At 45.0% G+C, this 19,601-nt stretch overlaps 1 protein-coding gene across 1 annotated transcript in view; it reads right to left on the reverse strand.

Moving 5' to 3' along the window:
- Nucleotides 1-1,335: 1,335 nt before the first annotated feature.
- Nucleotides 1,336-19,601, reverse strand: part of OBI1 (ORC ubiquitin ligase 1) — a 955,599-nt gene continuing 937,333 nt past the window's right edge. The window contains exon 6 of the mRNA XM_044072919.1: nt 1,336-3,891. Within this exon, the coding sequence (XP_043928854.1) occupies nt 2,382-3,891 (1,510 nt within the window). The 3' untranslated portion in view covers nt 1,336-2,381. The remainder of the gene's footprint in view (nt 3,892-19,601) is intronic.

The raw sequence follows: 19,601 nt of genomic DNA on the forward strand, positions 1-19,601 counted from the left end.
AACTCTGAGACCCATTCTGATCTGACAGCATCGGAGAAGAAATCATTGGAGTCGAAGAAGCTTTTCTCGGATCTGATACTGGACCCCTCGGGAATCTTAGTTCCTGGGTCTCAAACCATGGGATGTTCTGGAGAACGAGAAAATATGGCTGTAGAACTTGTAGGCATAATCACGGATCCAGTAGTGAACACAGTTGGTAAGATTCCATCTGAATCTGCGCTCTAAGAAACTTTCGCATCATCCTATCCACATTCGCTTCCAACCAGATCCTGGATGACCTGGAGGAGGAAATGGAAGGAGGCCTAGAGCGCTTTCTGGTTGTCTGAAGCAACCTCAAAGGCGGGGTTGGAGAATTTTTTTAAAGCATACTCTGGTCTAGTACTCCTATAAACAGCACCCTGTTTAGGATTTGAGATTCTAGGATCAAAGGGTACAGATGTACGACTTAGTGTGATGTCTGCAGTAGACTAGGATCTGAAGGTTTCAGATCTGATGGTCCGGACTTAGGATCCAGAAACTTAGGATCCGAAGTCCTTCTGGATTTTGAAGGAGGCTCTGAAGACGACTGGGGGACTTCTCAGGGGGAGCACTTCCTATGCTCCTGGGGAGCTGATTTACATGTTTAGAGGGGCATTGAGCCCCTGAACTAGTAGTCGATAAAAACCCTCTCAAAATGAGTTTGTCGGGATGATCTGCCAAGACCCTGGGATTACAGGTCAAACAAATCTTGCAAATGGTATCCAGATGATTAGCCCTTAAACAATACACGCACTTCTTGTGGGCATCCGAATTCAGAATTTTATGCCCACAAGAAGTGCACTCCTTAAACCCTCTGGGGTAAACAACAGCAGAAAAATTCAATTTACCAACAATGGTAACAGAAAAATATATCCTTATAAGAAGGGTAGACATGAATACTAACAATGGTAAAGGAGAATACTATTTAAATAGTAGCAAAAAAGGCAAACCTAATGACAGCGATAAAATGTCCTCAGTTTCCCTTTTTCAAGTTAACAGAGGAGTTTTTAATTGAAAGTTATAAAACAGAAAATGTTGCTGCTACTCACAAACACCCAAAAAATGCTCGAGAGCTAAGGAACATGGGTCTGTTTGCAAATGTGGCAAATGCAATTTGGGGCTTTGGTGATACAGCAGAGCATTATGGGTACAGGGAGGAGCTGGACTGCTGGAACCAAAGTCTAAAATAAGCGGCCAAGTCAGATCAGAGGATCGGAGCCGAACCTATACGTTGAGAAAGAATGAAAAGGATATCAGATTGTACATTTACATGTAAAGTACAAATAAATAAACAGAATGCCTGGTGTAGCTCAGGTAGACAGCTCAGCACATATTTCATTTAATCATTTTCATTACACTTAAGCTACTGATGAAACTGCAGTTCAAGTAAGCAATGGCGCTTTAGGTAGCAACTATAGCTTCTGTACTGCAAAAATCAGTATGGGACTAGGCTATTCCTTTATTCTACACAACAGACTAGAAAACTCACCGTGTAGTAGTAAAAAATGAGTGAGAATATGCTACAACATATTGTGCGATATTTAAATCATTTCATAGAAAAGAAACTTGTGATACTACCAGCAAAACATGCTCCACTATTAACTGAAATCTATATGAAGTCGTTATTGCAATACTAGGAGTGGCAAAACTGCATTATACACAAATTTTTCCCTGGTCAGAGAATACAATTCAACAGGCAAATGTGCATGCACTCAAAGGAGAGGTGGAGCAATTTCATAATCTTTGGACCGCACTTCTATACACACTGTATTCAGTTGTTTTCTGTGATACATTTCAACATAATGCTGCCATCATATCATGTGAGTTTCTATCAGTTCACTACTATGTTTATTAAATTTCATTTACCAGTCCTATAAAACATGGGCATAGATAGACAGCATTATAACATCTGTAGAATCATTACCTGCTTAGAAAGGGAGTCAAATAAGCACCAAACTTGAGGGAAGCTGTACTGTACAGTCACCAACTCTACAAGAGATGGGCACCACACAACAAACACTTTTTTCAGTTTCAATCAGATGTCTCTTAAACATGAAAATATGCAATAATAATGTCATGATCTAGTTACAGTGTAACAGAAAACAATGTTAAAATAGCTTTGATTTTCTGAACTTGAGATTTCCACAAAGTATTAATGGAAGACTGCAGGTTTTGGGGAAATACAAATTTGTTAAATACCATTTTCACTTCAACAATAAAATGGTGAAACATCCCAGCACATCCATTACAGAAGATGAAAGCTGCATCTACTTCCACTGCCTACTTGCAGATGCCTTTTTTCATTCATAGCAATGAAGTGATAACACATTCACAAGTGTTCTGGCATGATATTAAGCAAATATTCATGTATCAATTTTTGAGTTTTTAGAAGGACTGCCCATGCCTATATAGTGAGGTTGTTTCCTTTTTGAGGAACCTCCATTCCTAGATGATCCAAATATTTTCTTATTTTCAGAAATTAAAGCACCGGGCCAAGAAGTATGACACTGACTGGGCACATTCTGATCTTTAGAAGACATAAAGGTTGGTGAAGGTGGATGTGTATTTTTAGGGGATATTTCTGACAACGAATCCTCACTACAGAGCATAACAGCATCAGACTTGGGATCTTCAGATAAGAAATTGATGTCATTCTTTTCAGATATGCAAGGAGAGCTAACTGACATACTAAATGAATCACATTCACTATTGACTGTAAGGCAGCTAGACTGAGAACATAATTCGTCATTCTGCTCTTCAGGTTTCACTGGGTACTCTAGTTTTTTTGCAGCTTTATTTTGACACTGCTCTTTCTGTACTTCCTCTGTTGCTGTACAGCTACTAGTGTCAAATAATTTAGTAGCATAATTAGGGCTTTTACTGTTTTCTGATTCAGACATCATGCAGTCTAACTCACAGATCTTATCAAAGTAGGCAGCTTCCATAGATGCCTCACTAGGAGTTCTAGTACGATTAATGTCTGAGTCACTGAGTGCTTGAAGTGTCTCACTCAAGATCATGGTCAGTTTACTTTTTGAGGTAGGTGAATGTTCTGCAGGCTCGTTATCAGAGTTCTCAAACAGATCAATATGGCACGGGTTCCAAAATTCTGCTTCACTAGAAGTAAAAGATAATTCTTTTGTGCTGACACGCTTGTCTGTATTCTTCCTTAATGAAAATTTGCTGCCTATAACACTACATCCAAACTCGCCGAATGCTAGTTTCCTAAGATGCACAAGTGGTTTCTTTGCACTTTTTCTGCTGATACAAACATCTCTTTCTTGTGGACTACAAAGCTGTAAAAAACTCAGAGAAGTGGAAGGAGTGGTAGGACTTGGAAGTCTAATTTGAACATCAGTCTCATCTTTATGGACGGAAGCATTATCCAAGTGTTTATTCTCTGGTTGTGACAATGACGTATTATTTACTGAAGCTGTAGCTAAAAGCAGTTCATGATGTCCAGGAAAAATATTATTTGTTTTATAATCTGGCTCAGTAGTATCTCCAGCATGACAATGAGAAATACCAGAGTAATCAAACTCTTCATCTTGCAGTTTGCCAACTGATGGCTGCTCCATTTGGCTTAGACTTCTTCTCATGGTAATAATCCTTTCCTTCTTGCTTTGCACTTCTGCCCAAGATAAAGCCTCCTCACTGCCTTCTTTGTTTTCTTCTGTGCCCATTGAATGTGAGGCTGCTTTAGGAAGACTTGCATTTTCGTTCTCGTTGACAACGCCTTTCAACTGCAAAATTTGACTTTCCAGCTCTTCGATGTATTTGTCACTCCTTTCCAGGGCTTTATTTAAGCGGTTCATTTCCCGTTCACTCTGGTCTATTTTAGCCTGAAGTGCAGCCATTGTAAACCTACCAAATCTGAAAGAAAAAATAGGAGAGACAGAGAAATAAGTATCTAAAATATTTCACGTATTTCTGACAAGACCAGAGGTGTCAATACACAGCAATTACAACAACAGAGGAACTGCCTGCTATGAAATGAAAAGAAACAGTTGTGTGATGGAATTCACCATTAAAAACAGATGAACGTGCAAGAACTTCGTATAACAGCAGATGTTTACGTAAGTCAATAATGATGGAGTATGGACAACTGGGACAGTAACCAAAGAAAGCACAATGTCTTGCCAAAATTATAGGTCTTAGCACCCTTACAACTCCAGGATGCAAGGGCATCTGCCCATTACAGACATCAGTATATTCCTGTATAAAGCTGGCATCCACCCACGCCATCATTTCTTGTCCAATATACCAGCAGGATGGCTAACTTTCCTTCTCCTGTACATGGTTCCAAAGATCCTAACCATGAATGAACACCAATGGACATTCTCTGGGCCAGGGAATTAAAAAAAATGGGTTACTCAAGCTCATCCAGACCTGAACAGGCCTAATGTGTTGACAGGGGAAAAGGGAGATGGGATAAATGTGCAGGAAGCAAGGCACCTCCCAACCCACCCCAGAATTATCAAGGAGGAGAAGAGAAGAGACGAGACAGGACATCAATACTACAGCAGTGATCTACTATTATTGGGAAGGTCTTAAACAATTGTACTATTTTGCTCACGTTGATCATTACTGTAGTAACACTGACTAGTGGAACAATGAATACAGCTCATAAGGAGTTAGGACTGGTTCCAAAACAGACTAAGCATTCACCCTCCATAAGAAAAATCACAGTCGCTGCTGTACCCCTTAGTGCTGTGTGCTTTCAAACAATTTTCATGCCTTTTCCTATGATGCATCTAACAGAATGCAATACAATGGATCAGTCCCTGGAATTTGTTGTAGCTAGCTACTGTGGCACCTGGCACCATCCCCTGAACTGTGCCCCCTAGCAACTAAGTTGAAGAGGGAGCTGAAAAAAAATAAAAGTCCTCTCATGCTTGAGGACCAAAAAAAGCTCTTCTTCTTGGACTTGTGGAGAAAAAAATTATATTTTTTTATTTTAATCCTTAGCAAACCGCTTGCTACGTTTATAGCAAGCAGATGCTATATGTTATGCCACAAACAGCGCTAAAACTCTGTATTTCTGACAACAAATGCAATACCGACATGCATTTCTGAATGCCACTAATGCACTGAAGACTGGTCAACATCTGCTGATCAAGCACCCTAACCATTTGTGACTGGGGCATCTGCCCCCTTCATCCCACAGTAGCTATACCTCTGATTGTGTGGACACTTTTTTTCCCTCTTTGCTGGCTGCAAAAAACACAAACTGCTAATCTGAGGTTCTGATGCTTTTGTCTTATTTAGACAATGCTACAACTGTCTGAGTTACCCTAAGGAAAGCAGGATTTTTTTTTCTTGTTCTTGGACTTGAACTGTGCAGTTGCCTATTTTCTTTGACAGAGAACCTGGTCAGAAATGGAAGGACGGGTTCTACGCCCTGCATTGTTCCTAAACACAACTTTTTGCACACAAAGGTTTTACATTCTGAAATCCTTTTATCTGATGTGAGAGTAGAGAAAGCAATTTTCCAGGTTATGTATCTGCTAAGGCAGTTCAAAAGAAGACTGAATATGTTTTTCCATGAGAAAATTCAAGTTCTGTGGAGGAGCAATTAACTTTATAGGCTGCCTCAAATGAAGGACTCCTTTAAGGAAGCATTTAACAGGCTGCAGAGATGAGGGATGGCTGAGAGTTGTACCTGCACACAGTTGTACTTGAGGCTTGAGTTCAGCAATTTACAAATTTTTGCAGAATAGAGGAGTGTAGCAGGGACTGGCACCTGATTCTTTCTAGGGCACCAGAGAGAAAGAGCCTTTTTCCATTTGTCTATATAAGATTTCCTAGTAGCAGGCTTCCTAGCCTCCCTCATGAGCATATCCTCAATGGACCAGCATCTAAAATGCAACATAACTACATTTTTAAGGCAGTGAGATGTAGAGTCTTCAGGTTGAGTGCATTAGGACCCCCTATCCTGTAAGAGAAGGTTCAGCTGTAGAGAGTGTGCAAAAGGTTTCATCCTAGGGAATGAACAAGGAAAAACAAAGTACAATTGTGTAAGTAAAATTATCATAACAGTGGATGTACTATTAATCACTACTGATGTAACTTTAGTTACATACGTTATTATCCTGCATAGGGTATAAAAGCTGAAAAGCTCCCAAAGCTTAAGGGCTCTTTACACACAACTCAGTCGGCAGACAAGGACTGGGTGCCAAAGCCTTTCAGAGCGTTTATGTCGACTGAAAGGGAGGCTGAGCCCTGAAAGGTCATTGCCAGGAACAAAAAGTTCACACACTGGCAATAAAAACATAACAAAAACATGGGGATGAAAGGAGTAGCCATGATCATTTGAACATTACTGTTGTGGTAATTTTACTTACACAACTGTACTATGTTCTTCATAGTGTTTACTGTTGTAGTAACCTTAGCTATATGGATAAAATATCCTAAGTTTGTTATATCTGAGAGGTGGAAGGGGAAAGGTCTAGCAGCCCATGGAGAATGATCCTAACAAAGTCTGATCTAAACCCAGAGAAGGAATCAAGCTTGTTGTGCTTTGTAAAATATGTAGATAGGACCAAGCTTCTGCTTCTAGAATTCAACCTTTTCCAAAAAGCCATAGATGAGGCAAAGGCCCCAGCACAGTGGCCCTTGACCCTGCCTGGAATAGTTTTCTTGTGGTGAGAATAATAAGAGGTCATAGCCTGAGACAGCCATTTGGAAATGATCTGTTTGGACACAGGTTGTCCCATCGTCTTACCTATACAAAAGAGATCAACAACTGATACAAGGATCTGAAAGATTTAGTTTTGTCAAGATAGTACCAGAGTTGTGTCTGGAGATCCAAGATATGGATTATCCTTTCTTCCTCATTTTCAGATTCTGGAATGAAAATAAGGAGATGGACAGTGCGGCTTAAAGCAAGCTCAGATACTAGTTTAGTCATACAAGAAAGAACAGTTCTCAAAGAAACCAGGACTCTGTGGAAAATGAGAAACAAAAAAACGGGCGGTTGCGAGTATGCAGTCAATGAAGTCAGCTTTGAAGAGCTGACGAAAAGCTATCTTGACTGCATACTCGCAACCGCCCGTTTTTTTGTTTCTTAGATTGGTTTGCCAGTTTGTTTTTCTTCTGTGGAAAATGAGATAGGGTTGAGCTGTCAGTAAATGGTTTTCCATGTTATGAATCTCAAGTCAGACAGATCAGTTGGTTCACTGGAGCTTCTCTGACACAAAATTAAGATCCCAAGGAGGAGCCAATTGTTTTCTTGGAGGCCTCTTACGCAAAACTATTTTGACAGAAGAATGCATTGAAAGAGGAGGATCCATGGGTAGACATGCCGAAATGGTCGATAAATAAATCTTGATGGTGGAGTAAAAAAGGGCCATAGGATAACAACTCACTCAAATATTGTAAAACCAGAGAAACACTAGACCTGAACATTTGTTGGTTATGTTGTTGGTACCAACTAGAAAACTTTTTCCATTTGCTAATATATGATTTTCTAGTAGCAGGCTTTACTGTCTCCATTGGTACTTGTATGTCCTCAATAAATATGTGCTTAAAGAGAATTAAGACCCTATCATTCAAGGCAGTCAGTTGAAGTTGATTGGGGCCAGGGTGTGTCAAACACCCCTGGTTTTGTGTGAGTAGATTAATTCGGTTAGAAGGCTTGTGATAACTGCCCCAAGCCATTTCCAAAAGAATGGAAAACCACTGTTGTCTGGACCACAAGGGAGCCATCACAAGGTTCTTGGGGGATTCCTTCTGAATCTTCAAAAGTACCAGAATATCAGTGAAGGGTGGAAAAGCATATAAAAGCATTCCTGTCCAAGCAAAGGAAAGTGTACATCTTCCAGATCTTCTTGCAGGGGAGTCCTGGTGCAGATCTTGCCAGCTGATAATTCAAGAGGAGGCAAATAGGCCTACCTCAGGAACTCCCCACAGATGGATCAAATCTTGAGAAGACCCACTGATCAAGTTTCCATTTGTGAGGGTCTGCTGTTGTCCTGCTCAACTTGCCTGTCACACAATTTTGTACTGTCAGAATGTGGGATGACTGCAGATTGAAACTGTGCTCAGCTATATCCCAAGCTAACATGGCTAGTCTGCAAAAGCGAGTAAGACCTGGTTCCTCCTGGTTTGCGGACGTACAGCATGACTAGAGTACAGTCGGTAACAACTTGAAGAGATTCAGGGGACCAAAGATGATTCAGAGTTGAGTGACTTGATCTGGGCAAGCATCTCTCTTTTATGCAAGTGCTTCATCTGTCCATAACGTCCCACACACCTTTTTCCATCATTAAACAGCTAAGTACCGAAAATAGACTGGGCATTAGGCCTTCTGTGGCAAAGTTGCAGTAATCAGTACTACTTTAAGAGAGGTCTATACAAGGAACATCTGTGGCTGTTCAAACAGGATAAATCACTACAGCAGGGAAACGATACAAAGAACAGGCTAAAATCTCAGGCAGATATCAGTTTTCAACTCAGATCTTACAAGCACTAAGCCTTGCCTAGGAGACTGATGTTCCTTACAGTTTCAAAAAAATGATGTCCAGCAGGGAAAAAAAGAGCATAACCTAAGCAATCTGCTGTTCCCTCCAGGTGCAGGAACCTGTAAGACAAACACATTATCAGCAAAATTTCCTACATAGTACCTTGGAAATCTAAGCTGTCAACAGTTAACCACTTGTAAGGAAATGTGTTAAATGTGACCACTCAACTAATCTTCAAAAGACAGTTCTCTACGGCAGAAAAAATAAGTTTACATACTCACCATAACAATCCATCTGTGTCATCCATTCAAATTCTTCCTCAACTGTTTTTCTTTTTTTTTTTTATATAAACACCTTTATTCCCGACCGTTAATAAAGCTGGTAGTAACCAAACAGCTCTCGTGCTTCTCCCTTACTCATAATGCACCAACCCCTAACATACCTCAGATCTTGTTTGTTGATTTACATAAAGTGATATCTGCTAATGTGTATGCATACAGACACACAAATTTGTATAACTCCTACAGCAGGAACTACCTGCAGCTGAACATAAAGGACAGCAGTGTCCTTACAATATCTCATTCTTCCAGAAGTCTGTTGTGAAAAAGGGTTGGTAGGCAGGAATTTGACGAAGAATGAAAATGGACAACACAGATGGAATGTTATGGTGAGTACATAACTGCTTTATCTGATGATGTCAATTTTCATTCTGTCCTCAACTTCTGGAACAGAATCCCCAGCTACCTAAACCCCTCGGTGGACTCTAAGGAAGGATAGCCCATCTGAGACGATGAGTGCTCTACCCCTCAAGACCCAATCCAGTTTGTAAAGAGTATGAGGATTGGCCCAGGTTGCAGCCACACATATGTCGTCTATGAAAGCCCTGTGTAAAAACAATAAAGAAACTGCCACAGACCTACTTGAAGATCTGAGTGGGTTGGATCCATCAGTTCTGACAGAACAGAAAATACTCTCGAAGGCAGACCACTCCAGAGATAAAGGAAGACCTAGGCCCTGAGAAGGCAGGCTTCTGGACCGCTGTCTCCTCCCATTCCAAAAGCAATCTCCTCGAGGAGGAAGTCTGATCTGAGCTATACAGTGCCGAAGCACCAAGGCACAGAGATGGTTCTGAAACCTTCAGAGTCGACTCCAATGCCTTGGACCGGACAAGGAAGCTTTGGCTCTGAGAGTCATCCAGATCAGACTATGTCAAAGGTGGTGCACTCAGATTTAGCTTTGGAACCGAAGATAAAGTTATCGTTGGATCCAAGCCAGACGGACCCAGAAGGTTTGGATCCAGGGACTCTGAAGTAACAGAGGGATCAGAGAAGGAATTAGAAGTGGTGGTGTGGTAGATGGATGGGCTTTCCTGTCCTGAGAGGGTAGAAGATGGTAAAACACCCATTTGAATCTGCACCGAGAGAAACTTCTTCATCATTCTGTCAGCACCTTCCTCAGTCAAACTCCTGGAAGAACGAGACGAGGCAAGGAAAGGTGACTTGGATCAGCGCCTTTCCAAAAAAGGGGAGGGAATCCTGGAAGGCAGAGGATTATAAGTAGGAGAATACCTGGACCATGGAGGAATTACTGGACCTGAAGTAGTTGGATCAGAGGACATAGGACTAGTTTATTCTTCTTTGGATCCCAAGGGAAGGAGCTTTGAGATTTTCAGATCCGATTTAGATCCCTTTTTTTACTGCTCGAAGGCTTAGGAGACTGATATGGACTCCTTAGCTTTAATTTTGGGGACTGAGCTCCAGAGATAGCTTTACCAAAAGAAGATGGCAAACTTTTGAGGATAAGCTTATTTTTCCTATTCACAAGAGCCCTGTGATTGACATTCTTGCAAATGGAACAATCCTCCTGAAGATGCTGCAGGCCTAAACAAGAGACAAAAAGAGTATATAAGTGTCTCTAATATATTTACAGGGTACATATATAAAGAGAGATTAATGAGAAAAAAAAAAGAAGTTATGTACTCACCATAACGTTCCATCTGAGTAGTTGTATTTCATTTGTCTTCAACCTGTGGGTCTATGGATCCGAATTGGATCTGACACGGCCACATAACTAGCATTTGATCTGAGCTCCAAGCTCCTCCCCATACACATAATCTTCTGTCTCTTTCCTCCCTTCAGATCAAGTTTGCTGCTCAGCATAAAACATACACCCGACCTAACAAGACCTTGATACTACTGACAGTCCAAAGATTCCCAAGTCAAGCATAAGAAGGGACACTCATGGAATGTACATCTCTCGTATACATGGTCAGGACAATAGCGACAAGTCGGGGGAAGGAGGGGGGATGGTTGAAGACAAATGAAGTACAACTACTTAGATGGAATATTATGGTGAGTACATAACTTCTTTATCTGAAGTAGTTGACTTCATTTGGTCTTCAACCTGTGGGACAGAGTTGCCAGCTCCTAACACCTGGGTGGCCCTCATGGAAGGATATTCTGGAGCATCGTGGAGCTAAAGGATGCCTTGTTCCTGGATACAATGCCCAATTTGTAATGTGAGATGAAGGTATGAGATGAGGACCCAGTAGTTGCAGAACAAATACCATCCATTGACACCCTCGCCCAAAAAGCCGCTGAAGTGGCCATAGATCTGGTGGAATCGCTTTAACCTGACCCAGAGGGGAAATTCCCTTAGTAGAATAAGCTCAAATAATGCAATGGGAAATCCAACGAGCAATCGTCACTTTAGAAATTGGCTTCCCTTGAATGGTTTTGAGTAAGAAACAACTGATCAGATTTTGTCTTCTGCAAATAGAATCACAATTGCCTGTGTACATCCAGCAGATGTAATTTATATTCACACCTGTTCTGGAAATTAGGAAAAGACAGGAAGATTGATTGTCTGATTAATATTGGCTTCAGACGCTACTTTGAGAAGGAAGAAAGGAGGGATTAGTGCGCAGGGAGACCCTATCCTTATGAAAAATCATGTAAAGAACTTTGATGGATAATGCTTGAAGTTCCGACATCCTCCTGGCAGACGTAATAGCTACCAAGATAGATACTGCAAATCTACTGAAGCCAAGGACTTAAAAGGGAGGGGAGACTAAACCTGAAGTACAAAGGTGAGATCCCATGGAGGAGTAGGATCCTTCACCGGGGGTCTTAAAAGAAAGGTACCCTTAAGAAAGGTCTTGCAAAGTTTAGAAGAGGCTAATGAAGACATTTACCCCACAGGAAAATTATAAATTGCGGCCAGCTAGACTTTGACAGTGGAGGAAATGGCACCTTGCTGAAAGGTCCCCGCCAAAAACTTTAATACTGCAGAGACAGGAGCCTAAAGGGATCCAAAGCTTGCTGACAGGCCCATATGGAGAACCGTTTCCACTTGCTACGATATAACCTTCTGATGTAGGATTTGTAAGCCGCCACCAAAATGGTTTTAACAGGAGAAAATAAACCGGGAGTCCTAACAATCAAGGGAAATGGAGCAGCCAAGCAGTGAGTTTCAGACTGTCCAGGTCTGGGTGATTAATCCCCAAGGGATGTGAAATAAGATCCGGAACCAGATCCAAGGTCCATGGTGGAACTACTAGGTGAGACCAGAGGGAGGGAAACCAGACTTGGTGAGGCCAGAATGGGGCAATGAGAATCATAGTGCTCCTCAGCCTGCGAGCTTTCTGAAGAAACTTCGAAATGGGGGGTAGGCATAAAGAAGATGTGGAGGCCATGCATGGATCAGTGTGCCTCTGGGGGCTTCCCCGGGTCAGAGTGAAGAATTTGCTGCATTTCGCATTGGAAGGGAGATACGAATAGATTGCAGCAAGGACGACCCCACTTTAGAAAGATCTGCTCTACTACTGAAGGATTCAGAGACCACTCACCAAGATAAGTCTGCTGAGCCTGTCCGCTAGAATGTTGGACCATCCCGGGATATGCATTGCCACCAGAAAACTGCTGGTGGAGATCACCCATTTCCACAGTCTCATGGCTTCGCGACAAAGGGGGTAAGATCTGGTTCCACGTCGTTTGTTGATATACCAGACTACAGACATGTTGTCTAGATAGCAATCATCCCTAGAGTAAGATGGGCATGAAAGGCCTGCAACGTAAGAAGAAACGCCTTCATCTCCAGCATGTTGATATGCAAACTGGTCTCTGACGGGGACCACGTGCCTTGGACTGTCCTTCTCGAGCAATGCCCCCCCGCGCAGCTGTAAGACGTCTGTGGTTACTGTGGTTTTGAGAAAGGGTGGAAGAAAAAGGCGTCCCTTGACAAGGTCCAGGGAAAGAATCCACCACCGAAGAGAGTCCCTGCATACCTGGGAGAGACCGACTGGATAGGACAATGATAGATATAAGAGAGACCATTGGACTGCTTGTGTCCACTGAAGGATTCGCATACGCAGTCATGCTAGGGGTAACAGCTTGATCGTGCTGCCATGGACCCAATGCCCTCAGAACTGCGTCTGCTACTAGGCCTGGAGAATATACAAGACGTGTACTTTTAGACTGTGTACCCTCTCTGGGGTGAGGTAAATTTTCATTTGGATAGTGTCCAACCAAGCCCCAATGAATTCTAGGATCTGAACAGGAACCAGTGACGACTTGCTGATATTGATGGTGATGCCCAGTCTGTTCACTAACAAGAGGAAATAATCCCTGGCTCGGCAAAGCAGATGCTTGTTGGGGGCAGCGACCAGCCAATCGTCCAGGTATTGGAAGACCTGAATGCCCTGAAGCCTCAGGTGAGCCACCATTACTACCATCACTTTGGTGAACACGTGGAGGGCTCTGAAATGATGATTGGCCCCTGGCCGGAAGAGGAGAAACCTCTGAGAGCACCTGTCCATCTTGATATGATAGTACGCATCCTGGAGATTGTTCAAGCACATCCAATCTTTGGCCTGCAGGTAGGGCAGGATGGATTGAAGAGTGACCATCCGGAATTTCGCCTTGGCTACTGACAGGTTCAAGGTGGACAGATCCAGAACAGGTCTTAGGTCCCCCATTTTCTTTGGCACTAAAAAGAACCTGGAATAAATGCCTAATCCAGATTGATCTAGGGGGACGGGTTGGATGACTTGCTTTCTTAGCAGCTTGTCTATCGCTAGCACTGCTTCCTCCCTTTGCGCAGGTGGAATGTTTGGGAGGTGATTTAGTGGGAGAGGTGGTTCGATGAATGGAATGGTATAACCTCTGGATATAATTTGAAACACCCAACGATCTGTAGTTACGGACTCCCATGGCGCTGGTTGTAGTGACAGACGACCCCCGACTGCCTCCAAAGATGAGCAGTCGGGCAGCCCTTCAGGGGTGCTACGTGGGTATGTCCAAGAACGGTTCTCGAGACTCGAAGTTCCTTGGACCCCCCTCTGCCTCCAGGACGGCATCTATCATAACCCCCTCTGCCTCTGGGGGAAGGGGAGTCCTGAGTGTCTTGGGAGAACTGAGACTTCCGAAACCACATCTTCTTCATTCTTCGCTGATTCCTAGAGAAGGATCTTTGACGGGCCGAGAACCGGATCCCAACGGCAGACAGTGTCTTCCCGGGCTTCTCACTCTAGACCAAGGTCTCATGAACTGACTTCCCAAACGGAATAACCATCATAAGGGAAATTTTCGAATGACGCCTTGAAGGGTTCTGAGAATTGGCAAAGCCGGAGCCAAGCGTGACGCCTCATAATGCCAGAACTGGCCGCCCTCCGTAGCATGGGAAAGGAGACACATGGATGTATTTGCTACCGAACTTGAGAGTGGCCATTCGAGAGGAGAACATCTTCTTGACCTCCGCCGACATGGGCTCCAGGGGCGACTCAATGACCTCCTTGACCATGTCTTGCTGCAGCCGAATAACGTGTGCCATATAATTCAGCGCCCTTATAGCAAAGGTCACTGAAGTGTACACCCACTTCCCTAGAAGGTCCTCAGTCCTTGACTCCCGGTCAGGAGGATGGACTGTAGAGCTCTCCTGCGCGAGCTCTTTCTTCGTGGCGGCTGTCACCACCCCAGCATCCACCGGGGACCCCTTATTCCAACAAGTCCTATCTGTTGGGGGAATAAGGACTTTATCGAGGCACTTGGGGATGGGCTCCACAATGTCCAGTTCCTTCCATGCCCGAGATGTTATCAGGTCCACAACCAGATCTGTGGGAAGGGACACCCAGGATGTAAATGAGCCTGTGCCAAATGCCTTGAGGAATACTGACTTCTCCAAGGTCGGTTTTTGGGCAGACCCCCCCCCCCCCCCCCAGCGAAGGAATTCCATGATGTCTCTAAAAGAGAAATACCTGGGGGGGGGGGTCGTGGGAAACATTCCCCTTCCTCCAAGTAAGTGTCTTCGGTTAGGGACTCTGGAGAGGAGTCCAGGTGCCTCCTTTTGCACGTCCGTTTGAAAGGAACCTCCTCAGTGGGACTCTCTGGGGGAAACTCACAAACCTCTTGTTGCTCCTGCAGGGGAGCTTCCTGAGGCAAACTAGGCACAGGTTGACCTTGAGATGGCAGGATGTTCGAGGCCATACCCAAAACAGAGGGAGTCGGGGCGGAGTCAAGGACCTTGACGAACTCGACAGAACTCTCTCCACCACGACAAAGGCAGATGGGGAGCGGACATCCTGTGAAGTGGCTGTAGGAGCTGTCCCTCTCGGATCAGACGGGGAAGTCAGAGCCAAAACTCCGGGAGCCGAGTTGCCGAGGGGAGACTGCGCTTCGACAAACTCAGAGCTGACAGAAACCCCTTGGATTCGACGCAGAGGCTACGGCTCCTAGAGCTCGGATCCGATCCGGTCAGATCCGACATACTCAAGGCAATGGCTGGCGAAGTACAAGGTACCATCAGCGCCGACCCCCCCATCCCCGGCAGTTCTTGGATCCAAAGTCTCCAAAGCCATAGGTCGGATCAGAGAAGGAGTTATTGGAGTGAAGAAGGTCTGCGAGTTCCCCGCTACAGAGGGAGAGGGGGCAGGCAAGACTCCCATCTGGATTTGGGTGCAGATGAACATCCGCATCCTCCTATTCATCTCTGCTTCACTAAGCCTCCGGGTCAAACGGGAGGAGGAGGACACTGACACCGGCCGGGAGTGCCAATGAGGGGAGGCCCAAAGAGGAGACTGGGACATCACCAGCTCAGGGGAAAACCTGCGAGAGTGGAGCTGGGGAGTACCTTGCCTGGAGGGAAGCTTATCTTTAGGTGGAGGCCCCACTGGAGCTGAGCGGTCCAGCGACCGCTTCCTAGGGCTGTCTTTTTTATGATGTCTTTCTGCTTCCCCGGGCATCTTGGCGGGAGCGAGTTCCAGAGGCCTAGGAAGGAGAAGCAGAAGTAGTGGCCGAAGCCGGGGATGCGGGGGCTGCCATTCTCGAGGAGGGAAGCAGTCCCTTAAGGATGAGTTTATCCCTCCTGTCCTTAAGGGCCCGTGGGTTGAATCCTGCGCAGACTGGACAGGGGGTAAGCAGGTGTGCAGCATCAAAGCAAACTACGCACAGAGTGCGGCCATTGGCCACACACTGTGCACTTTCTAAACCCTGGTTTAGGGGTATCAGACATACTCCCAAGCGGATACACACACACACAAAGTAAGAAAGGGAAACTGGTAGGGAATAATGATGACTTTTTTTTTAAATACCCGACACCAAATATGGGTAGGGAAGGTAGGCTAGAAAGAAGAAAAATCGCATAGAGAAATAGAAAAAAAAGAGACCCAAAAACTAACTCACTCACCCAGAATATGCTCGGACCTCAGACCACCCTGCTAGCTATTTCAGTGGCAAACGAGATCTCAAGGGAAGAAGGAGACGGGGGCATTTATGGGTAAGGTGAGGAGCTGGGAGCTCAGATCAAACGCTAGTTATGCAGCCATGTTGGATCCGATTCAGATCCATAGACCCACAGTCTGAAGATCAAATGAAGTCAACTACTTCAGATTTACAATTATCTTAATGAAATTCGAGAGCTACGGCTCATCATGTCTTTTTGTGAAAGGTGGCAAACAAGATCTGGGGTATATTAGGGGTTTGTACATTATGGGTAAGGGAGAAGCTCGACAGCTTTTTGATTTCCACAAGCTTTAGCAACAGCCGAGTTGGATCCAAGGTTCAGATCTGAACCCAGCAGTTGAGGACAGAATGAAAATTGACATAATCAGATCAATAATGTATTTATCAAGATATCTATATATCTATGGGTCTACATCTGGTCATCGAAAATAAGAAGTTATGTACTCACCATAACGTTCCATCTGAGTAGATAAACTTCATTTGTCAGCAACCTATGGGTATCGGATCTGACTTCGGATCAGAGCCGGCAGTTTTCAACAGCTTAGATCCGAGCTCCTAGCTCCTCCCCCTACACATAAGCCCCTGCCAACCCTGACTGATCTCAGATCAAGTTTGCCCGAAAAAACAGCAACTGTTAAAGATAGATCAATTTCAAAGACCATCTCTGAAGACAACAATGTGAACAAAGGTCAGGGGGAAGGAGGGGGGACGGTTGCTGACAAATGAAGTTTATCTACTCGGAACGTTATGGTGAGTACATAACTTCTTAATCTGAAGTAGCTAACTTCATTTGTGTAGCAACCTATGGGACAGAGTCCCCAGCTACCTGAACCTTGGGCGGCCATCATGGAAGGATGTTCTGGAGCACTGCAGAGCCCCAAAGGATGTTCTCCCTCTGGAGATAATATCCAGCTTATAATTGTTGATAAAGGTATGAGATGAGGCCCAAGTGGCAGTTGAACAAATATCATCTAAGGATGCCCTGGATCTAAAGGCAGCAGAGGTGGACATAGATCGGGTAGAGTGGGCACGGACTCCCTGAGGTGCGGGCCTACCAGAACTTTCATAAGCCAAAAGAATACATTGTGAGATCCATCGAGACAATGTGACTTTAGATACCAATTTACCCAAATTCATTTTGGCAAAGGAGACGAACAACTGGTCGGATTGCCTATGACCAGATGTCCTGTTGTACTCCCCCTTATTCTGATAATTGGGAAAGAAAACTGGCAGGTTAATGGACTGGTTGATATTTGACTCGGAAGCAACCTTAGGGAGAAAAGAGGGATTGGTCCTGAGGTAAACTCTATCCTTGTGGAAGGTTAGATACGGGGGTTTCACACAAAGGGCTTGAATTTCAGAAACTCTTCTAGACGAAGTGATGGCGACGAGAAAGGCCGTCTTTTAAGACAAATACTTGAGATCCACAGAAGCTGCAGGCTCAAAGGGGGAAGCTGTCAAGGCCTGAAGTACTAACGTCAAATCCCACGGAGGTACCACTTCCTTTACCGGAGGTCTGAGCAGGAAGGTGCCCTTCAGAAAGGTCTTGCACAGTTTTGAAGTGATCAAGGGACGCAGATCATGTCCAACATGGTAGTGAGAGATAGCTGCTAGTTGAACCTTGATGGTGGAACAGCTAGCCCCCTGGTGAAACAGTCCTGATAAGAAGTCTAACACAGCAGGTAAGGGGAGCTGTGAAGGGATCCAAGTTTTGACTTTCCGCCCAAATCGAGAAACGTTTCCATTTGCTACTGTAAATCTTCCTAGTAGAAGGCTTGTGGGCTGCTACTAGAATGGCTTTGACTGGGGAAGAGATGCCGGGAGTCCTAGCTTCGAGTGGAACTGGAGCAGCCAAGCTGTGAGCTTGAGACTGACCAGGTTCGGGGTTGGGAGACCCAGAGGGTGGGAAATCAGATCCGGGAGGGGATCTAGAATCCAAGGAGGATTCACCAGATGAGACCAAAGGTAAGGAAACCAGGTCTGACGAGGCCAGAATGGGACAATGAGGATAATCTTGCTCCTCAACCAACTGGCTTTCTGTAGAAACTTTAGCATCAGGGGAAGAGGTGGATAAGCATAAAGCAGACCGGGAGGCCAAGCATGCACCAGAGCGTCTCTCGGGGATTCCCCAACTTGGAGAATTAAAGCGAAATAGCTGTTGCATTTGGTGTTTGAAGGAGAGGTGAAAAGATCGCAACAGGGCTGCCCCCACTTGGCAAAAATCTACCTGCGGATTTGAGAGACCACTCGTAAGGGGAAAGGATGGTGGGACTGAGTCTGTCCGCCAGGATGTTGGACCATCCCAGAATGTGCGTTGCAATGAGAAAATGGTTGGTGGAGATCGCCCATTCCCACACTCTCATGGCCTCTCGACAGAGTGGGTAAGACCTGGTTCCCCCCTGTTTGTTGATGTACCAGACAACCGACATGTTGTCCGTCTGGATCGCAATCGTCTCTACAGGAAGAAGGTCCTGAAGTGCTTGCAACGCTAACAGCACTGCCCTCATCTCTAGGACATTGATATGCAAAGAGGTCTCTGTGTTGTTCCACGTGCCTTGGACAGTCCTGCCCGAAGAGTGCCCCCCCCCCCCACCCGAGGCGAGAGGCATCCGTGGTCACTGTGGCAAGGGGAGAGGCCATAGAGAAGGGGCGTCCCGTGTGGAGGTCCGGAGATTGCAGCCACCATACGAGAGCCCGCTTGCAAGCCCTGCTGAGGGGAATGGGATGACTCAGAGGGTAGTGACGAAAAGACCACTGGACTTGGAGGGTCCACTGCAAGACCCTCATGTTCAGACGTGCCATTGGCAATAAGTTGAATGCCGCTGCCTTTGAGCCTAGAGCCCTCAGGACCAATTCCGCAGGAGGAGCTGAAGATAGAAGGATGGCCCGCACATGAAGCCTCAGGGTTCAGAAGGCTACAAGATTGATTGTGTTTAACCTGGCCCCGATAAAATCTATGACCTGAGTCGGGGTGAGAGAAGATTTGTCCATATTTATTGTGATCCTTAGCCAAGGAGCAATGCGAAGAAAATAGTTCCTGGCTGTGCAGAGTAGACGCCTTGTCGGGACGGTCAGGAGCCAGTCGTCCAGGTACGGAAAAACCTGAATTCCCTGGAGCCTCAGGTGGGTCGCTATCACTGCTAACACTTTGGTGAACACCCTGGGGGCTGAGGTGAGACCAAAGGGGAGAGCCCTGAATTGGTAATGACTGGCTCCTAGCAGGAAGTGGAGAAACCTCCTGGACCGTCGTCCATGAGAATGTGGTAGTACGCATCCTTGAGGTCTATAGAGCACATCCAATCGTTCTCCCGTAAAAGGGGGAGAATGGATTGAAGAGTGACCATCCGGAACTTCTCTTTGGTTACAGACAGGTTCAAGAGGTTGA

The sequence above is a fragment of the Protopterus annectens genome, chromosome 5.part1 (genome assembly GCF_019279795.1).
Source record: "Protopterus annectens isolate FY-2018-M chromosome 5.part1, PAN1.0, whole genome shotgun sequence".
NCBI classification, from domain to species: Eukaryota; Metazoa; Chordata; order Ceratodontiformes; family Protopteridae; genus Protopterus; species Protopterus annectens.